General features: G+C 54.7%; 1 protein-coding gene across 3 annotated transcripts in view; it reads right to left on the reverse strand.

Annotated features, from left to right (window-relative positions):
• PPP6R2 (protein phosphatase 6 regulatory subunit 2) overlaps nucleotides 1-21,065 on the reverse strand; it is a 68,513-nt gene that overhangs the window by 10,383 nt on the left and 37,065 nt on the right. For all 3 annotated transcript variants that reach the window (XM_077179344.1, XM_054631172.2, XM_077179343.1), the window contains 16 exons: nucleotides 20,076-20,189; nucleotides 18,382-18,508; nucleotides 17,607-17,759; nucleotides 16,676-16,897; nucleotides 15,476-15,540; nucleotides 13,200-13,315; nucleotides 12,301-12,386; nucleotides 11,927-12,007; nucleotides 11,486-11,583; nucleotides 9,578-9,635; nucleotides 8,701-8,828; nucleotides 7,696-7,853; nucleotides 5,430-5,583; nucleotides 4,970-5,058; nucleotides 4,337-4,523; nucleotides 508-648 (listed from right to left, as the gene is read on the reverse strand). In XM_077179344.1, the coding sequence (XP_077035459.1) occupies nucleotides 508-648; nucleotides 4,337-4,523; nucleotides 4,970-5,058; nucleotides 5,430-5,583; nucleotides 7,696-7,853; nucleotides 8,701-8,828; nucleotides 9,578-9,635; nucleotides 11,486-11,583; nucleotides 11,927-12,007; nucleotides 12,301-12,386; nucleotides 13,200-13,315; nucleotides 15,476-15,540; nucleotides 16,676-16,897; nucleotides 17,607-17,759; nucleotides 18,382-18,508; nucleotides 20,076-20,189 (1,977 nt within the window). The remainder of the gene's footprint in view (nucleotides 1-507; nucleotides 649-4,336; nucleotides 4,524-4,969; nucleotides 5,059-5,429; nucleotides 5,584-7,695; nucleotides 7,854-8,700; nucleotides 8,829-9,577; nucleotides 9,636-11,485; nucleotides 11,584-11,926; nucleotides 12,008-12,300; nucleotides 12,387-13,199; nucleotides 13,316-15,475; nucleotides 15,541-16,675; nucleotides 16,898-17,606; nucleotides 17,760-18,381; nucleotides 18,509-20,075; nucleotides 20,190-21,065) is intronic.

Genomic DNA, 21,065 nt, shown 5'->3' on the forward strand with positions numbered 1-21,065 from the left:
AGAAACTCCCCCAGTGCCTCATGGAATATTACAGGGAAAACCAATGTGGAATCAGGGAATGGCCTGGGTGGGAACAGACCTAAAAGCTGTCTATTTCCAACCCCTTCCAAGGTGATCAGAGGGATGGGGCATCTCCAACTCGAGGGCAGGCTGAGTTAGGAATGCTCAGTCAGGGAGAGCTCAGAGCCCTTTCCAGGGCCTGAAGGGGCTCCAGGAGAGCTGCAGAGGGACTGGGGCCAAGGCCTGCAGGGACAGCACCCAGGGAATGGCTCCCAGTGCCAGAGGGCAGCCAGGGATGGGATCTTGGCAATGAGGAATTCCTGGCTGGGCTGGGATTGCCAGAGCAGCTGGGGCTGCCCCTGCATCCCTGGCAGTGCCCCAGGCCAGGCTGGACACTGGGGCTGGAGCAGCCTGGGACAGTGGGAGGTGGCCCTGCCACGGCAGGGGTGGCACTGCAGGGGCTCTGGGGTCCCTCCCCACCCAGCCATGCCAGGATTGTGGCCTCACCTGTCTCTCGTGGCCGTTTCTGTGGCAGTTGTGACAGCAGTGGCCACTCTCTGGTGCCCGTCCGTGTGCGTGGCCGCGCTGTTCCGGGCACGGGGGGCGTCAGCCGCGGGAAGCGTCTCCGGAGCCTTTCCGTCAGAGCCACTGCAGGAGAGGGCAGGGACGCCTCAGTGGAGCTCAGCCCACGGGAAAAGCAGGAATGGGGCTGGAATGGGGCTCGAATTCCAATGGGGAAAACAAAATTCCTCCTGCTCTCCTCACAAAGGCCTGAAGATCCCATTGGGAATGAGAACTGGCAATAAGCTGGGATTCAAATCAGCGGGCACAAATCCTGGAGGCTCCAGATCCCAAACCCAACAGGACACACCAGAACAGCTCCTGGAGAGAGGCATTCCCAACTCCTGCTGCAAGTCCAGTCTGAGAGCTCCAAAGCACCATTCCAACTGCCATTGCTGGGATGGCACAGCCCCCTCTGCTCGGGCACGGACACAGACCCTGCTCTGCTCCACAGGCTCTGCCCAAGGGGCTCCTCAGGCTTCTGGGACACACAGAAAATCCTGGGTTTAGGGGTAGATCCTAAAACCCCATGGAGGAAAACCCCCAGGGATTGGATGTCCAGAATCCAAACATGCTGAAGGCACTCCAGGGACCATGGATGTGCCACCTGAGGGACAATGTCCCCAGTGAGGCACCAACAACCAAAGCTCAAATCCTGGGAAAGGAGAACTGCAGGAGCAAACCCTCCCAATCTCTTGTTTGGAATAAACCCACCCAGATTTGCAGCTGGAGAAGGGATTTCTGTGCACATCCCATTTTTTGGCTTCCAAGGCAGAGGATGAGCTGCCCCAGGAATGTTTTCTTCCCAGCTTCCATCCAGAACAATTCTTTCTCCCTCTCTCCCAGAGCAAACCTCCACAAAAGGGAGAAAAGCTGGAGATGGCTGAGCTGAATCCTGTCACTGGCTCTGGGGGAGTTTATGGAATAAAATAATCCCAGCTGGATAATTGGACATGTGATGGAGATTGGAGACTGAGGTTCTATTTCTGGAGCACTTCTCTTGAAAAAAACCATTAGAATGAGGAATAATGAGATCCAAACATTCCTTTTTCTCCAGGCTCACAAGCTCCTCAGAAGTACCAAAATACACCTTGGAGAGACACGGATGGAGCTGTGTTCCCAGGAATGTCACTGGAAAAAAACACTTCCCACACAAAAAACTGGAGCTCAACATTTCCATAGCTCAGAAATATTTGAAGCCCAGTCCCTTAAGTTTCCAGGGCAGGAGGATTCCAGAGTTACCTGAGCACCCATGGGGGCTCAGGAATTTCTCTGCCTTCCCTGGGCTCCTGGAAAATCCCAGCTGGACACACACCCCTGTCACCCAGGGGTGACACAACCCAAACAAGGAGTTTGTGTGGGATGTCCTGTTGTCCCCTGGACACCCCTGAGGTGGGACCCCAAACCTCCCTGGGCAGCAGGATCCAAACTGGGGAGCTGAGAGCAATTCCTGAGCTGCATCTCCCCAAGGAGCTGGGGAGATGGGATGGGGCTCACAGAGGGTGGAACATCTGGAGGATTCACTGGACTGCAACATCTGGTTCTCCATGGAATCCACAGAGGCCTTGGGCAGCTCCAAGGATAAAAGACCTCCAACGTGGATTCCAGGGACAAGGGGAAGGAAAACCCTGAGTCCCTGAGCAGCTCCAAGGAGAATCAGAGATCCCTGTGTGGATTCCAGTTATTCCAGGGGCACAAGGGGATGGAAAAACTGCCCCTACAGCAACAGGAATGGGGTTTGGTGCAGGTTTTGGGGAAGTGCTTGGAAGAGAGTCACAACCCACAGAATGACTCCAAAATGTTCCTGATTTCCCTGGAATCACTAAGGAATGTGGTAAGAAATGGACATTCCCACTGCAGGCAGAGTGGTCTGGGAGAGCTGAGGCCACTGGGAGGGCTCTGGGTGGTGATTCCCACTGGAAGCCCAGGCCTGGAGCAGCTCCAGTCCCAGCTGTGGCACCGCCCCTGTCCTCCCACAGCTCCCCTGGGATCTCTGGCCATGGACACAGCTGTGGAGAGCCACAGGCACCTGTTAGGGGAGGCCCTGGGTGCTCTTTGCCACACTGGAATCAGCAGGCAGGCAAAGGCAGCAGGTTTGGGAAGCTTTGTCCCTATGGAATGTGCTACAGACACTTGTCTGGAGAGGAAAACATTCCCCATGTGCCAAACCAGGAACAAACACTTCCCTCCTGCCAGGAAAGCAGGGAAGAGGTGAGAACACCTCAAGGAAGATGGACACAGGAACAGCTCCCCAGGGAATAGGCACGGCTCCAGAGCCCCAGGAACATCTGGACAACTCTGGGATTGTTGGGCTGTCCTGGGCAGTTGGGCCAACGAGCCTGTGAGTCCAGTTTAGGACATTCCCTGATCCTACTGGGAACCCAGCCAGCCCCAGGCAAGGTCCTGCTGTGCCCACACCATGGGCCAGGGCAGGAAAAGCACCTGGAGCACCCTTTGGATCAGATCCAATGGATTCAACTCCACACAATCCAAGAGAAGGAGAGGCTGCTTTCAGCACAGCTGGAACTGCTGTGCCTTCCCACCAAGCCAGAGCCAGGCCATTCCCAGGCACAGAGAGTGCATTTATCAGAATTAATGCATTTCTCAGAACTAATGCATTTATCAAACTGAAACGTATCAAAATTAACTGTGTTTATCAAAATGAATCCATTTATCCAAATTAACTGCATTTATCAGAATTAATGCATTTATCAAAATCAGCCGTATTTATCAGAATTAATGTAATTATCACAATTAATGCATTTCTCAGAATAAGCTGCTTCCAACCTAACAGACAATGGGATAGCTCCTGCCCTAATTCCAGGGAATTCTGCAATCCCAGTGGTTTCCCAGCCCCAGGCCCCCAGGAGCTGCTGCTGGCTGAGCACACCCAGGGACGACCCCAAGCTGTCACCAAGCATTGCTGAAGGAAACTCCTGGTCCTGAGTCAGGTGCACAAACCCAAGGACTCAGGTAAAAAACACAAGGAAATCCATGGAAGAGTATGAGGAAAAACCTCAGAATCTTAGAACTGAGTAAAATCTCTGTGGATGCAGCAGATGCTGACTGGGCTGGGCAGCAGCTCATCCCCTGTGATTGGAGCAGGCTGGATTGAGGATCCAACTCTTACAAACCTGCCCAATCCCTGCATCTGCTCCAGCCTTTCCTGGTGCTTTTATCATTGAATGACTTTGGGGAAAACAAGAACCTGAGTGGGTTAAACCTTCCCCCCATGGCTGCAGGAGGATCCCATGGGAGCCTTTACTCCTCTTTTCCGAGCGATCCTACCCAGATCCTGCCCCGGGTCTGACCCCAGATCATGGACAGAGATGCTCCTGTGACACTGGAATGGCCCAAAGGACAGGGACAGAGATGCTCCTGTGACACTGGAGTGGCTCAAAGGACAGGGACAGAGATGCTCCTGTGACAATGGAGTGGCCAAAGGACAGGGACAGAGATGCTCCTGTGACACTGGAGCACCCAAAGGACAGGGACAGAGATGCTCCTGTGACACTGGAGTGGCCCAAAGGATGGGGACAGAGATTCTCCTGTGACACTGGAGTGGCTCAAAGGACAGGGACAGAGATGCTCCTGTGACACTGGAGTGGCCCATATCCTTGGAATAACCTGTGCTAAATATGTCCCTCAGCCCCCTGTGCCATGCCAGGGCAGGACCTGCTCCCAGGGGATGGAGCCCACAGGAGAAGGGACACTGGAGCCACGTGGGGCCATCCCAGCCCAGGGGCCATCCCAGCCCACGCAGATCCCTTCCCACCTGGAGGGAGCTGCCCTGTCCTTGCTGGGCTCCTGTGCCGTGGCTGTGGATTCCGTGCCAGCCTTGGCCTTGTCGTCGTCGTCATCGTCGCTCTCGGAGCTGCCCGAGGAGCTGCTGTCCAAGGCCACCAGCGGTGCCTTCCGTGTCCCACACGCGTTCCACACACAGGGAGAGGCAGCAGTGCTGGCTGGGGGAGGAAGAGCCCACACTGGAACCTCGGGAAAGCTGCCTGGACCAGCCTGAGGGGTCAAACAGGGCCTGCAACCACTGCAGATGGTCTGGGAATCGTGGGATGGGTTGGGTGGGAAGGATCTCAAAGCCCACTCAGTGCCACCATGGGCAGGGACACCTTCCACTGTCCCAGAGTGCTGCCAGCCCTGTCCAGCCTGGCCTGGGACACTTCCAGGGATAAATGAAGTGTGCCTGTGATATCAGTTCCACCCCACTGCAGCTCCATCCCTTCCCTGCTGACACTGTCCCAACAAACCCTGGGGATCTCTGCCTTTGTTTCGCTCACTGACCCCGCAGGGAATGCTCAGAGCAGGGGCCCTGCAGGGAGGTTTCTCCTGCCCCAGGGGCTCCATGCAGAGCTCCCAGGGCTGAGAGCTCCCCGTGTGGCCCAGTGTCACTCACAGTTCTTGTCCTGGCCCTGCGCCGGGGTCCCGTCGGTGCCGCCACTCTCGGTGTCCACGGGGGAGCTGCAGCGAGGGCCGGACTCGGAGCTGGGGAGGGAAGAGCCCTGAGCACGGAGCCAGGATCATCCCAGAGCCTCCCAACAGCCCCAGGAGCAGCCACCAGCCCTGCTCTTCCTTCCCATCACTACTGTGAATTTCTCTAAACCTTATTTCCTGGTTTTCTACCCCAGTGAGGACACAGAAAGCAGGGCTGTGTCCCACCCCAGTCAGGAGCACTGGGAAGCAGTGGGAAGCACAAAGGAGCCCTGATCCAGGATCATCAGACAGCATTAAACAATAAAAGGGAAGCGATGGGAAGGGGAAGAAGAAAGGATTGCAGCCAGGCACTCCATCAAAACGTACCCCAAATATTGCCCGCTTCCCAAGCCCCAGGGGAGCTGGGATTCCATGGCTCTTACCAGCAGAAAGGCTGGAAGTCTGTGAACTTGGCCCAGCCCTTCTCCTCCGGGGCGCTGCTCTGCGGGGCGGCCGAGTCCCACACGCTGGAGCCCACGTCCATGGCCACGGGCGGCGTGGGGCCCGCGGGCTCGAACACGGCCGTCCAGCCAGCCCCTAGGGACACCACAGCCTGGGTGCCAGCCCGGCCTCAGCCGGCCAGGAGCACCCCAGGGACACTGCAGGCAGCCAGGGACATGCCAGGGACATGCCAGGGACCCCAGGGACACAGCAACCCAGCCGAGGAACACCCCTGGGATCCCAGGGACAGACCAGGGACATGCCAGGGATCCCATGGATCCCAGGGACAGAGCAACCCAGCTCAAGGAACACCCCTGGGATCCCAGGAACACAGCAACCCATCCCAGGAACATCCCAGGGATCCCAGGGACACAGCAACCCAGCTCAAGGACATCCCAGGGACATCCCAACTGCACCCAAGGGATCGAAGGGACATAGTAACCCAGCCCAGGAGCACCCCTGGGATCCCAGGGACACAGTAACCTAACCCAGGAACATCCCAGGAACATGCCAGGGACACAGCAACCTAGGCCAGGAACATCCTTGGGATCCCACGGGCATCCCAGGGACATCCCAATGCATCCCAGGAACACCTCTGGGATCCCAGGGACACAGGGACCCATCCCAGGGCCCCCCTTCCCCACCCGCCTGCGTCCCACAGAAATCCCTCTGCAGATGTTTATCCCCAGGAGAGGCACCCATGGAGACAAATGACACCAGGGGTGGCTTCATCCCCCAAGCCAGTGATTCCCAGCTCCAAGTCCCTCAGTTCCCTGCCAAAAGGTCCCATCTCCATCTCCAATGGTTGGGTTTCAGGTAAAGAACTGCTCAATGGATTCCAATATTTAAGATCCTAAAAATCACCCACTGCTTTTTTCACAGTCCTGGACAATTCCTCCTCCAGAACCCCCTTCCACTTCTAGTCCCACTTCCAACCTCCAGTCCTACAAATCCCATCTTTGGAATAGCATTTTTCCTTAGCTTAGGGAAAAGGGAGGATTGCAGAGCTCTGCAGGAACAGAACCAGGCAGGAGAGCCCCCTCGAGGCTGTATCCCCAAAAATGATCCCAAATTCCAACTGAATCTGCACAGGGTGACTGGGCTGCCACACAGAGAGCCCACTGGAACTGGAAGGTTCATACTGGCTCTTCCCAATGGACTGGAATTATCTGACACTTCCAAAGGGGTGCAGAGAGCAGGAACCTGGGATAATCCTGCCTGGTGCTCAGAGTGACAACACAAAGGCAGCACCCAGAGAAAAAAATGGTATAGAACTCAAAAAGTGTGGAAAAAGGGATGGTTGGGAAAGTGTTTTGTCCCTTGGAATTGTTCTGCTAACAGCACCGTGTGTGTCCAGCATTCTCATGGTGTCATTTACACAGAGAGTTGTGAAAACACCTGAAGGGAGCAGACAAAATGGAAAAGGACAATGTACAGGGGCCTGGAGGGACAGGACACAGGGAATGGCTTCCAGCCCCAGGTTTAAACGGGGTCTTAGGAAGCAATTCCTGTCTGGGAGGGTGAGCAGGGGCTGGGCTGGAATTGCCAGAGCAGCTGGGGCTGCCCCTGCATCCCTGCAGTGCCCCAGGCCAGGCTGGACACTGGGGCTGGAGCAGCCTGGGACAGTGGGAGGTGTCCCTGCCATGACAGGGTGGCACTGCAGGGGCTTTGAGATCCCTTTCCTGGGATTCCAGGAAAAGCCAGTCCCTCTGCACTCCTGCTCCAGTCACTGTAGGGATGGGTTTGCCACAGGCAAAGCACAGCTGGAAAAGCAGGAGAACAGGCAGGGATGAGGGTGTGGAGACACCTGGCAAAGGTGGGCACACAACTCCTGTCCTGGGATGGGAAGAGTTCAGGTCACATTCCTGCATTGCTGCTTTGATTGGGATTTGCACTGAAGGAGCTGGGATTCAGAGAGCCACAGAACCATGGAATGGCTTGGGTGTGAGGGAACCTTACAGCTCCTCTCATTCCAAGTCCTGCCATGGGCAGGGACTCTTTCCCTGGGATTCTCCCTGTGGGGCTGCCTGGCACAAGGGCTGTACTGGGGCAGGGCTGCAGCTCCAGAGACTCCAGAGGCACAAGGTGAGCCCTGACATTCCCGTTTCCCCTGGCCAGGAGGAACTGGGGATTGCCCAGAGGAGCTGGCAATGTGTGAGTGCTGCTGTGATCCCTGCAGCCCCAGGGATGCTCTCCCAAGCCCGGTACCTTGGCAGGAGTCTGAGTCCTTCTGCTCTGGGGTGCTGCCCTTGTGTGGGGAGGGCGGTGGTGGCCGCTCCTCCTCCTCCTCTGAGTCCACGCTGCCGTCGTGGTCCCCATTCTCCAGGTCACTCTTGGAGCTCTCTGACGTCTGTGAGGCTCCAAACCTGAACGGGAACTGGGAATGAGCCACACCTGGACCCCTCAGCTCCTCCTCCCTGTCCCTGGGGAAACAGCCCAGAGCCTTTGCCACGGTTGCTTCCCCCAAAATATTTCCCCCAACTGCTCAGGGCAATCGTGGGTGCTCAGAGGGATTCCCCCAGATTCCTGAGGGCTTTGCTGCCAGCATTCCCTGGAGGTGCAGGACAGACCAGGGCTGGGGACACCACACAAACCAGTGCCCAGAGAGGGGACAGACACTGGTGTGGAGCCCACCCTGTGCCCAGGCAGGACCTGAGGCTGTTCATGCTTGGCAAGGACACAGGGAAGCCTTGGATGTTTTCTCCGTTTCCTTTGATCACACTGCAGATTGGGAATTATGGAAATAACTTTATTTTAATGAGTGGCTCTGTCAAAGGGATGAAAAATTATTTCAAAGCCCGAGATGCCCCTGGGAGGCCTCTTGTTCTCACTTTTCTGATTTGAATGTTCTGAGAAAGAATGTTCTGCCCACTCCCCTCCGTCTCACCTCCTCCTCCTCCTCCTCCTCCTCTCCAAGGATGAGAGAAGGAGCAAATTCCAAGTGTTTCACACTAAGGGTGGGGGTTTTTAATGTGTTTGATGGAAGACTCATTAATTAGGTGTTCCCATTGTTAATGAATTCCCTTGAACTGGATCTGTTTCCAGTTCAGGAGAACCCCCAACACAAGTGGCAGGGAAAGTGCTCAGGGTTGTGTCAGACAAAACCTCACAGCCCCAAAATCACACAAAACCCAAGGAATTCCTCCTGGCCTGGACTGAAATGTGCAGATTCCCAGCAGCAGGGGGAAAATCAGAGCTCTGCTTTCACCTTACCGTGTCCTGGACTTGACCTGGGTGGCATAGGAGATGTCCTTCTCCTCCCAGATATCCTCCTCCTCCTCGTTGTCGTCGAACTGCTGGATGCGCTCGTTGCAGCAGGCCTCGAACAGGGAGGCATTGGGCTGCAGGACCAAAGGGAAATCACTTTCCACAGGTTCTCTGGAGACACTGCTTTAAGCCCAGGTCTCAGGGCTGACCAAATCCAGCTTTGCTCAGGAGCTGGGATCACCTGGGACCACCACAGTCCAGGTGCTGCTTTGCTTTGGGGCAATAAACCAGTAAAGGCCAGGAACAGCCTGGCAATGTTTAAATCCATGAGAAATCTATCTCTGCCTATGCTTCCCTAATCTGTGTCTGGAAAGATGACCTAAAGCTGTGAGAGCTGGGGGTGTTCACCTGGACAGGAGAGGAATCCAGAGATATCTCAGAGCCCTTTTCAGGGCCTGAAGAGGCTCCAGGAGAGCTGTGGAGGGACTGGGGCCAAGGCCTGCAGGGACAGCACCCAGGGAATGGCTCCCAGTGCCAGAGGGCAGGCAGGGATGGGATCTTGGCAATGAGGAATTCCTGGCTGGGCTGGAATTGCCAGAGCAGCTGGGGCTGCCCCTGCATCCCTGGCAGTGCCCAAGGCCAGGCTGGACACTGGGGCTGGAGCAGCCTGGGACAGTGGGAGGTGTCCCTGCCAGGGACTCTGTGCCAGGGGTGCTGCCTCAGAGGGAACATTCCCTGGCAGGAAGCCCTGAGGGGCCAGCAGTGCCCAGCTCTCTCAGGCCCCTGTGCATTGCCCAAAGCCCCCAAAGCTTTGCTGTCAGCATGCAAGCAGCACCTTTGCAGCAGCACCCTGACCCCAGCCCCAGCCCAGAGCCCCACTCACGCTGTCGTCGTCGGCATCGATGTTGAAGTTGATCTCGGCGATGCGGTCGAAGGGAGCGCTGGGAGGGAGGAGGGAGGGAAGAGCCTCAGGAGTGGCCCGTGCTTCCCAGAGGGACAGCAGCAGGGCCAGAGCCACTCCTGGGCTGGGATCCCTGCACAGCCACTCCTGCCCATGGTGTACCCTCAACGAGGGAAGGGTTATTCCAGCCTAGAACATTCCCTGCCCATGGCAGGGGGGGCACTGGAGGGGATTCCTGGGGCACAGCTGGGGGGGTCGGGCTGTGCTCCAGGGAACAGGGACAGGAGCAGAGGGAACGGCCTCAGGCTGGGCCAGGGCAGCCTCAGGGTGGAATCAGCAGGAATTTCCCCATGGAAAGGGGCTCAGGCCTTGGCAGGGGAAATTTGGAGTGCCCATCCCTGTTGGTGTCCCAGGAATTCCCGGAGGTGGCACTCAGGACTCTGGGCTGGGGACAAGATGGGCATTGGGCACAGCTTGGACTGGATGGGCTGGGAGGGCTTTTCCAGCCTCAGGGATCCTGGGATTCTGTGAATCTCAGTCTCAAATCCCAAGGTGTGCTGTTCTGTGAATATCCCAGGATGTGAATATCCCCGGATGACCCAATTCCCAGTCCAAGGCAGGGGAGCCCCTGGTGGGAACAGCAGAGGGTGCTGCAAGCCCAGAAATTCCCAATTCCCAGAGTTTGGATTCAGGAAGAGCTCAGCTTTTCCAGTGTCATTTTCTTTGAAAGACTCTCCTGTTCAACACTCCTGCAATTGCAGGGACATTGACACATGACTGATAGTCCTTAAATATTCCAATTCACTTCCAGCCCAGTGTCCACCACCTGGAAACAGCTGGCAGGAAGCACCACCCCCAGAATATTCCTGGTTTTGCAGGACATTCTCCTTTTCCAATCACAAACAGAGCTACAACATGCCAGGCAGATGTTTTTCAGTTTCATGTTCATTTTACACCTGGCACAAAGTCCCTGGGGCAGCTCCACAGGGATTTAACTCCTCCCTGCCCCTCACTCACATGGGGCTGTATTTGCTAGCAGTGAAAAGTCTTTTATTTATTTTATTTTAAAATAATTATGTGTAGAACAGAATAATTTCTGTTTGTTTCAATTCTGATTCTATTCTAGAACTTTTTGGGCTTATCAAATTTCTGACATCTCTGAGGCTCAGGAAAAACCCTGGATGGGAAGGGCAGAAGTGCTGCCTTGGATCCTAAGGAATTCCTGGGATGGAGACAAACGCAGGAGCACTGGGATCCCCTGGAGCACTGCTCTTTCCATAATTGGTCCCAATTTCAGGACTGTTATGGCCACTGTGCTAGGTACATTTCTAAGGAGAGAGGATGAGCTGCAGCTTAAATGGGATTGAATGAATTCTGTAAAAGCAGCGAATTCCAAGCTCTGGATTCAGCAAGTTGTGTAACACTGAATCCCCTTCCCTGTCTCCCTGAAATGCCACTGCTCCTGATCACCCCTGCTCCCTTCCTCAGGAGGGGGAAAATGGCTGCATTTTCCATGGATTCCATCAGAGCATTGTCCCTTCACTCCTCCTTCCTAAAGGATTTAATGCCTTGGAAAAGATCTGTTTAACTGCCCAGAGTTGGCTCTCATGCTTTGTCTTTAAACTCATTCCAGACCAGGGCTGGACAACAGTTGCCTGCTTTATTTCAAATATCCCTCTTTGAAATGAAAGAATACTTTTCCTTGCTTCTCCACCTGGCTCTGGAGATCGGGCTGGGCTCCTGGAAAACAAGGAGCTGTTTACAACCTGAGGAGGGATAACAAGGCTCATTTGTAAACCTGAAGCAGAGGGAGGATGGGATGCAAAGAGGCTGAAATGCCAATCACCCCCAGACTCACTCGGTGCTGCCACCAAACACCCCCAGACTCACTTGATGTTGTCATCCTGGTCTGCAAACTCCTCGTCATTGAAGCCAAACTGATCCACGAAATTGGCTGTCATCTGCTGGATCTGGTACTCAGAGAAGGCCTGGGAAGGGATCCCAAAAAATCCATCAGTAGGGTGTTCAGAGACACTCCAGAAAAAGTCAGTGGAGCTCCTCCAGGAAAACACTAAAATCCCAGGGAAGAGTGTGAAATCCACACTCTGACCCCCTCCCAGAGCAGGGTCACACAGAGCTCTGGCATTCCCATCCTGATGCCTCCTGCCCTGCTCCCAGGTGGATCCCAGGCCATGGAACTGCTCTGGGAAAGCCCAAAGGAACTGAACACAGACTGGGAGCAGAGTTCAGGAAGCTGCTCCACACCAGGATGGACCAAAGGCAACTGGAGCAGCGAGTTTCCCAGAATTAGTGCAGATGATCCCAACTCACCTGCTGGAGAGTGAGCTCATTTGGAAAAGCACTTTCAATGTCCTCATCCTCGCTGGAGGAATGCAGGTGGTGGGTGCTCACCTGGGAAAGCACAAACCAGTCAGGGAACCAGGGAAAGCTGGAAAAGCTCCAATGTTTCAGTTCCACCAAAGCCCAAACTCCTGCCCAGGCAGGTGCTGCCCCAAGGAATCCCAGGGACCAGCTCAGCACCACAGATCAGCTCTGCTGAAGGACTGTTATGAAACATGTTTATGGAAATGCTTTCTACTCTGCCTTGAAGCGTTCTTCAGCAAAAGAAGGAAAATGAGAAACAACAGGAATATCCCTTTCTTCTGTGAGGGGAAGCCCAGCAGGCACTGGAGTGACCAACTCACCAAATCCACCGTGTTTCTCCGGTTTGTCTCCGTCAGCGTCTCCTCCACAAAACTCTCCCACCTGCCCCTGCAGTCCTCAGGCAACTCTGGAACAAAAGGACACAGAAACCATGGGAGTTCTGAGCCAGCTGAACTCCCTGGGGACTCACCCGGGCTGAGGACTCACAGCTTCTCTCACCTTGGGGGTGCCCTCCCCTCCCATCTCTCCCAGCCCAGCACAACTGGGAGCACAAAGGTGAGCAGAACTTGAGGGTTGAGGCAGGGAAATGGAAAAATAATAAAAGGAGAAAAGAGCAGAAGATTGTGCCCCCAGATTGTAACTGCCCACCTGTACCCCCTCCCAGCCTGGCAGGGGCTGAGCAGTGGGGATGGAAAATGTGGAAAATGGAAAATCTTCCTTCCTCCCACCCAAAGCCATGGGACAAAACCAGTTTTTCAAGTGGATCCAGTGAGGGCAGGATGGACACAGTCTGGCAATGGGAATATCCCTGATGAGCACATCTGGGGACACAACCTCATGTCTCCTTCCTCAGAGAGTCATGGAATCATGGAATGGGTTGGGTGGGAAGGGACCTCAAAGCCCACCCAGTGCCACCCCTGCCATGACAGGGACACCTCCCACTGTCCAATCTTAACCTCACTGTGTGAAAACCAGGAGCAGCCAAATGGGGTCTCACCATACTTTAAATGATGGCATATTGTGGGATTTCCCTGGGAACACTTTCCAATGGGAAAGGATCTTGAGGAAATACCTGCAGTGAGCCCTCCCAGGAGCTCCCAAGGGTTATTTTTCCCTGGAGAGCAGTGAAAAGTGAAGGAGAAGGAGGAGGAGGAGGAGGAGGAGGAGGAGCAGGAGGAGCAGGAGGAGCAGGAGGAGGAGCAGGAGCAGCAGGCAGTACCTTTGATGAAGTCACTGATCTGGGCCTGCATGGGCCCCTTCTCCATGTTGTGCACCACGGCGTTGGCGATGCGGGTCAGGTGCCCCATGTTCCCTCTCCTCCTGCCGCCCTCTGCCCTGGAACAGAGAGCAGCCGCTACCCTCGGAGCCGGGACACCCTCGGGGCCAGGATACCCACAGAGCCAGGACACCCATGGAACCGGGATACCCTCGGAACTGGGATACCCATGGAACCAGGATACCCACAGAGCCAGGACACCCACAGAGCCAGGACACCCACGGAACCGGGATACCCTTGGAGCCGGGACACCCTCGGAGCCAGGATACCCAGAGAGCCAGGACACCCATGGAACCGGGATACCCACGGAACTGCAATATCCACGGAGCCAGGATAGCCACGGCACTCGGGTACCCATGGAACTGGGACACCCACGGAGCCAGGGCACCCATGGAACTGAGATACCCAAGGAGCCGAGACACCCATGGAGCCAGGATGGGATGCCCATGGAGCCAGGATAACCACAGAGCCAGGACAAAGCCCTGGGAATAGCCCCAGCATTCCTGCTCCACTGGCCACAGAATTCCAGCCACAATGGCCACAGCATTCCTACCCCAATGCCCACAGAATTCCAGCCACAATGGCCACAGCATTCCTGCCCCACTGGCCACAGAATTCCAGCCACAATGGCCACAGCATTCCTGCCCCACTGGCCACAGAATTCCAGCCACAATGGCCACAGCATTCCTGCCCCAATGGCCACAGAATTCCAGCCACAATGGCCACAGCATTCCTGCCCCAATGCCCACAGAATTCCAGCCACAATGGCCACAGCATTCCTACCCCAATGCCCACAGAATTTCAGCCCCACACAGGGATCAGCCCTGCTCTGGCAGGATGGGCTGAGCTCGGCCCCAGCACAGGGACCTTCCTTCATTTTGCCCTGTTCCCTCCTGATCCCTCCTCCTGCCCAGGTAACATGGGAGAGGATCTAAACAAGGAGCTAAACACGGAAAAGATGCAGGAATAAATCTGATTGCAATTCCCAGGGAAGATAACACCCAAAGTTAAGGGTCTACAGCACAGCTACTGGCAGAGCTCCAGGGTGGGACTGGGATTGCAGCAGTGACTCCTCCAGAACAGAAGATATTCCCATCCAAGCATGGGATTGCCCCTGGGATAAAACCAGTTCCCAACACAGAGCCCGAGCAGCCTCGAGTCCCTGCTCTGGCTCCTCACTGCTTCCTCTCCTGCAGAGTGAAGCCGTGCTCCAAGCCAGCCCAGGGAATGGTTTGGGTGGGAAGGGACCCTGCAGTGCCAGCCCTGCCAGTGTCCAGCCTGGCCTTGGGCACTGCCAGGGATCCAGGGTCGGTCCCTGCCGCTCTCCATCTGCCCACTGAGAGCAGCCAAGGAAACTCCACCTTCCCAAAGCCCCAGCTGAGATTCCTCTGCTTAAATCCCTGTTTTTTCCTTCCACTCAGATTCTTTCCAGTGTGGTGGTGGCTGGAACTCTGGCAGGAAGAAGGGATGAGCTCTGGCTCCTTTCTGGTTTAATCAGGAAAATTCCCAAGCAGCACCCAGGGATATTTTTGGTCCTACAGAACTGGGCAAGGAAATGCCCAGCAAAATTCCTTATGTGGACAAGAGGCTGTAAAAAGAACCAAAAACCCAAAACCCCAAATCACAGCAACAAAAAAAAAATGTAATCCAGATCTCAATCCACCAATTATGGCCTAAACAACTCCAGTGGGACTCCAAAGGCCTTGGAAGCCACCAGGAGCTCAAAATAGAGAGGGAGGACCAAACACTGAGCTGGACACGGAAACTGAAGCCTCTGGAATATTTCCACTTGAATGTTTTAGTTCTTTTAGAATATTAAGTTCTTATCAGCCCAATCAGCACAAGGGGTTTATAAAGCTAAAATAGGAAATCCAGGCCACAAATGCTTGGCCACCCTAACTTCCAACAGTTTTCTACTCCGGGAAGAATAAAATTGTGCACTTGAAACAAACAAACAAAAAAGTTTAAAAAGTGAATATTCCATGGGATTCCCTGAGAAAGCAGGAAAGCAGAAGACCGAGTGTTTGGGATGGGGTGCTGGAAACATCCATAAAACCAATCATGCCTTCTGTCTATTTGGGAATTTGGCTTGTCAGCATGCAAACCACCCCAGTTCCAAATCCCAACGAAAATCCAAGTCTGTTTGGACACCATTCAAATGGAAATTCTCCAAGAATATTCCCAAGTCAGTGTGCAGCCCCAGGCCAGCAATTCCTTACTGGATTTTGTCATTGGCTTCCCAGGCGTCCAATATCCTCTGCACCAGGCAGCACTTCTGGAACAGCTGTGGGGAAAACGGGAGGATATTCAGGATTTTCCAAAGGAGAACTGTGGATCCTCCTGCTCCTTCCCTGGCTGCTCCTCAGGAGCTCAAACCTTCCCCTGCCCAAGAGCCCAGTTCCTTCCTGGTTATTCCCCAGAGGATCCCAGCACAGCAGCAACACCTGGAGCATCCCCAGCAGCAGGAACTAAAGCACTGCTGGCATTTTCCAGCCACCACACTGAGGCCTGGCCACTCACAGCTGGAATGGTCTTGGTTAGCTTTTTGTCCAAAATTTGTAGTAAATTTTACTTTAAAAAATGGAATTTGAATAATAAATGGAGTTAATTTTAATAAATACCAAGGGATTCACAGGGTCATTAAATGAGGGGAGTTTTAATGGGATGCTGCAAATAAAGGCACAAAAGCCACCACAGCTCCATGAGAACCACTACAAATGATAATAACAAAGCCCACTAAAAATAGATAAAAATAATAATAAAACCCACTACAAATCATAATAAATAATAATAAAACCCACTAAAAACAGATAATAATAAAGCCCACGAAAATTTGATAATAAGTAATAAAAACAATTTTTAAAGGCAATAAATTATAAAAAAAAACCACTAAAAATTACATATAAAAATAAATAATAATTTTAAAAAAAAATCTACATTGAGACAAGTGCCTGCTCTGGAACAGCCCATCCCAGAGATCCCTGGTGACCCAGCCCACCCCAGGGACCTTGCTGACCCCAGCCCATCCCAAAGATCCCTGCTGACCTCAGCCCATCCCAGAGATCCCTGGTGACCCCAGCCCCAGACCAAAGATCCCTGGTGACCCCAGCCCACCCCAGAGATCCCTGCTGACCCCAGCCCATCCCAGAGATGCTCTGGTGACCCCAGCCCCAGACCAAGGATCCCTGGTGACCCCAGCCCATCCCAGAGATCCCTGGTGACCCCAGCCCACCCCAGAGATGCCCTGGTGACCCCAGCCCCACCACAAGGACCCTGGTGATCCCAATCTGATCCCAGAGATCCCTGGTGACCCCAGCCCATCCCAGAAATCCCTGGTGACCCCAGCCCATCCCAGAGATCCCCGGTGACCCCAGCCCACCCCAGGCACCCCGCGGCCCCAGCCCCAGCCCAGCTCTCACGTGGGTGACCATGACGTTCTCGGTGGCTCCGGCAGGGGGCTGTGTGCGCTCCGCGGGCTCCGCGGGCTCCGGGGCCGCGCTCCCGCTCGGAGCCTCCTCTTTGCTGCCCGGCTCCCCCGGGCTGGGCTTCCCCTCCTGCACCGAGTGGGACAGGATGGCTGCTATGGACAGCTCCACTTGGAAATGCAAAAAGTTATTCCACGTGTATTTAAAAAATAAATCCTGCAGGAGAAACGAGAGATGGAAGAGTTTACTCAGGATAAATCTTCCTGGTTTTAATGATATCAGGGATCTTTAGGAATCTTCCCAATTCAACCCATCCCAGGATTCCGGGACTCTGGGGTATTAAATTGTTGCCCAAGCTGTTGTTTGATCAAGCAATTCCACTCAAACGGTTTTCCTGCTACATGCCAGCACCCAGTGCAGGCTGGGCTCTGCATTCCCAGGGCACTCAGTCTGCTGGGAAATCAGTGAATATTCCCAGTAAATGGAGCACTTAGGAATCCTCTCACACAGCACTCACAGCACAGACACACTGAATTAAACAACTTAACTCTGCTGGGGCTCAATGAAGCCTAGGAAAAACAGGAACTAAACCACTGCTAAGGGTGGAATCAATTCTCTTAAGGCAGCCCAGGTTCCAGAAGGCTTTTTCCAGCCTTAGGGATCCGGGGAGAAAATTAATCTCTCATCATTCCAGGAGCTCACACGCACAGCACAGACTGTTTCCCACCTTCTCCACTGAACGGACATGGAATTGGAAGTGTGAGGCTCAGTCCAAACCCCAAACAGCCGGATTCAGATCCCAAAAGCTCTTCCAGGGATCTGCTCCTCACTGGAGCAGGTAAGGGGAACGCCACGACATGGCCCCCCGCACAAGCCCTGCCCAGAAGGGCTCCAGGTCCCATCCCTGGCGCCCCCGGACACTCACAAGTAACAAGTCCATGGTGCCGAGCCGGCAGAGCTCGTGGTTGATGCTGGGCGTGTTGGCGTGCAGCAGCGCCGCGATCAGCCGCGAGCCGTGCAGCCGCGCGTTCCCCAGCGGCTCCTCCAGCACCCCCAGCGTGGTCAGGATCGCCGGTTTCTGAGGGCAGGGAGGGCAGTCAGGGCAGGACAATGTTCCCACAGCACACCTGCACCAGGCTTCTACCGGGCCGTAAATCCAGCCGTGGGAATTCCACCTCACCAGGGGCAAGAGCTTCCCACGGAGGGGACAGAGCCCTGGAACCCTGCACTGCCCAGGGAAAGCCTCATTGCCCAGTTCTGCAGACATCCCAATCCCAGCTGGACGTGTCCCTGTGTGTCACCTGCTCCAGGTGACCCTGCCCTGCATGGAGTAGCACTGGATGATCCCTAACAACCCCAGCTGTTCTGGAATTCCCAGATTTAACAGAACCCACCCATTTCAGGAATGTTCTCAGCAGGGAAACCTAAACCACCTTCCCAAGAGGATGGTTCTGGGGCCACTGGGAGATTTAACTTCCAAATCAGAAGATTAAAATCCAAGTATCCACTGAAAGTTTCTTCCTCTCCATCCCTTCCCATCTCCCCTCAATCCCCCCGTCCCAAAGATTTCCCTGAACACAACTCTCAGACTCCTGCTGCTCATCCCTGCAGGCCTGAGTTACAGGATTTGGTGTGGGTTTCCCCTCCCTGGCCCCGTGTCCAGGCTGGAGCTGTCTGGAGCCCGGGAGTGCGGGCGGTACCTTGGGCGGGCACAGCAGCAGCTGGTGGAAGTCCTTGAGCCGGGGCTCGATGCCGTGTAAGATGCTGCTGTTGACAGTGTAAGACCTCTCGAATCCCTGAGTGTACGAGTCCATCAGGCCTTCCACTCTGAGGGAACACCAGGATTCACTCCGAGTCACTCACCATTCCCTCTTCCCACTCTGAACAACCAAGTGATACCAGGGTCCTCAAGGTCCCTCCCAGCCCAGTCTGTCCTGGGATTCTGGGACTTTATGATATTAAATCAGTGCCCAACCTGGGGTTTAATCAGCAATTCCACTAAAACCATTTTCCTTCTACACTTCCTGCATTCCATCTTCCTTCTTCTGGGACCCAGAACTGCCCCCAGTATCCAGAGGTGCAGATTTTGTTAAAGAGCCTCCAGTCACACTGGCTATGTCAGTAGTTTTCAAAAATGAGGATGAAAAATAATAATATTCAGCTCCTGAACACATTCCCATACCTGCACAGTATTGACCCTATTATATTAGTTATTTCTATTATTTATTATACTGTATTAGTTAATATTGGTATAATTTCCCAGGTGCTGCTCACACAACCAAACCTGTGCCGAGCTCAGGAGGAGCTGACCAGAAATAACCTCCCAGCAGAGCTGGCAAACCATATTCCCAAAGTGCTTCCTGGAGTTCCAAATTCCCAAACACTTCCAAAGAAAATGGCTCAGCAAGAGCTACCTAACAAACGTTTGTTCCTCCCACTGTCCCAGGCTGCTCCCAGCCCCAATGTCCAGCCTGGCCTTGGACACTGCCAGGGATGCAGGGGCAGCAGGGCCTGCCCACCCTCCCAGCCAGGAATTCCCTCCCAGTAGCCCATCTAAGACTCCCATCTTCCAGCCCGAAGCCATTCCCTGTGTCTGGGCAGTGCCTTTCCCTTTGTGCCCCCAGCACAGCCTGGAGCCCCAGTAATCCTGGTGATCCCAGTAATCCCAGTGATCCTGGTAATCCCAGAAACCCCGGTGATCCCAGTAATCCCAGTGATCCCGGTGATCCCAGAAACCCCAGTGATCCCAGTAATCCTGGCGGTCCCAGTGATCCCAGCAATGCCAGTGATCCCAGTGAGCCCGGTAATCCCAGGGATCCCAGTGACCCCAGTGATCCCGGTAATCCCAATGATCCTGGCAATCCCAGTGATACCAGTGACCCTGGAGATCCCAGCGATCCTGGTAATCCCGGCAATCCCGGTGATCCCAGTGACCCTGGCAATCCCAGCAATCCCAGCAATCCCAGTGATCCTGGCAATCCCAGTGATCCCGGTGACCCTGGCAATCCCAGCAATCCCAGTGATCCTGGCAATCGTGTTGACCCTGGCAATCCCAGTGACCCTGGCAATCCCAGCAATCCCAGCAATCCCAGTGATCCCAGTGACCCTGGCAATCCCAGCAATCCCAGTGACCCTGGCAATCCCAGCGATCCCAGTGACCCTGGCAATCCCAGTGACCCTGGCAATCCCAGCAATCCCAGCGATCCCAGCAATCCCAGTGACCCTGGCAATCCCAGCAATTCCAGTGACCCTGGCAATCCCAGTGACCCTGGCAATCCCAGTGACCCTGGCGATCCCAGCGATCCCAGCAATCCCAGTGATCCCAGTGACCCTGGCAATCCCAGCAATCCCAGCGATCCCAGCGATGCCGGCAGTGGCGGCGGTGGCGGCTCACCCGGAGCGCCGCGTTTCCAGCAGCGTCAGGAGCACCTGGGTTCCGTTGACGATGCAGGTCTCGCTCTGCTCCCCGTCGAACATGTTCCTGAGGAGCTGCTCCACGCACTCCTGCCTGGGGACACAGGGCTCACTCACACGGGGCTGCGCTGCTGCGCCCGCCCAGGCGCTGTCTGGGCAGCCACTGAAGGCACAGGGAAGATCCCACTCTTCCCACAGCTCTGTGCCACACCAAGGAATGACGGGTGGCAGGAACAGGAGGCTGAGGCCGGCCCTGCTCCCCAGCTCACACCATCACTGGGTTGGGACAGACCTTCAAGGCCATGGAGTCCAGCCCAGCCCCTGGCCGCCAGTGCCACATCCAGGCTTGTCAAACACACCCAGGGATGGGGACTGCACCACCTTCCCCGGGCAGCCATTGCAGAACTTGATCCCCCTTGCTGGAAAAGCTTTTTCCTGCTCTCCAGCCTGAATTTCCCTTGGCACAGCTTGAGACTGTCCTCTGGTTTTGTCAGTTGTTGCTCCAGTTCCTGCAGCTCCTGCTCCCCTCCACATCCCAGCTCTGTCCCTCAGGGACAGCTCCCCAAAATCCAGCCCTCAGGAAGTCCCTTCCCTTTCCCTGCTTTCCCCAGTCCCACATCCAGCCAAACCCAGCATCCCTGGAGTTCACAGCCCTATCCTGACTATTTTCTAATGTTCCAAAAAGTCTCCTTTCCATGGGTATAAATAAAATATGAGACAAAAATGTAAAAACAGCTGAATAATTCATGAGGGAGGATTATTTGATAAGGAGCATCTAAATACCCTCTGTCAGCAGAGCAGGGGAGGCAGAGGCAGGAAAAGGAGGCAATTTTCTGTAATGGACCAAATTCCCTTTATTGCACCCAGCCAGCAGCTCCTGAACCTGGATTTGGGGCTGATTCCCTGATCCCACCTCCATCATGCTGATCATTCATTCCTGACTCAGGGATGATAGAAGTTATCCAAAACC

Source organism: Agelaius phoeniceus, chromosome 5 (genome assembly GCF_051311805.1).
Source record: "Agelaius phoeniceus isolate bAgePho1 chromosome 5, bAgePho1.hap1, whole genome shotgun sequence".
Classification (NCBI taxonomy): domain Eukaryota; kingdom Metazoa; phylum Chordata; class Aves; order Passeriformes; family Icteridae; genus Agelaius; species Agelaius phoeniceus.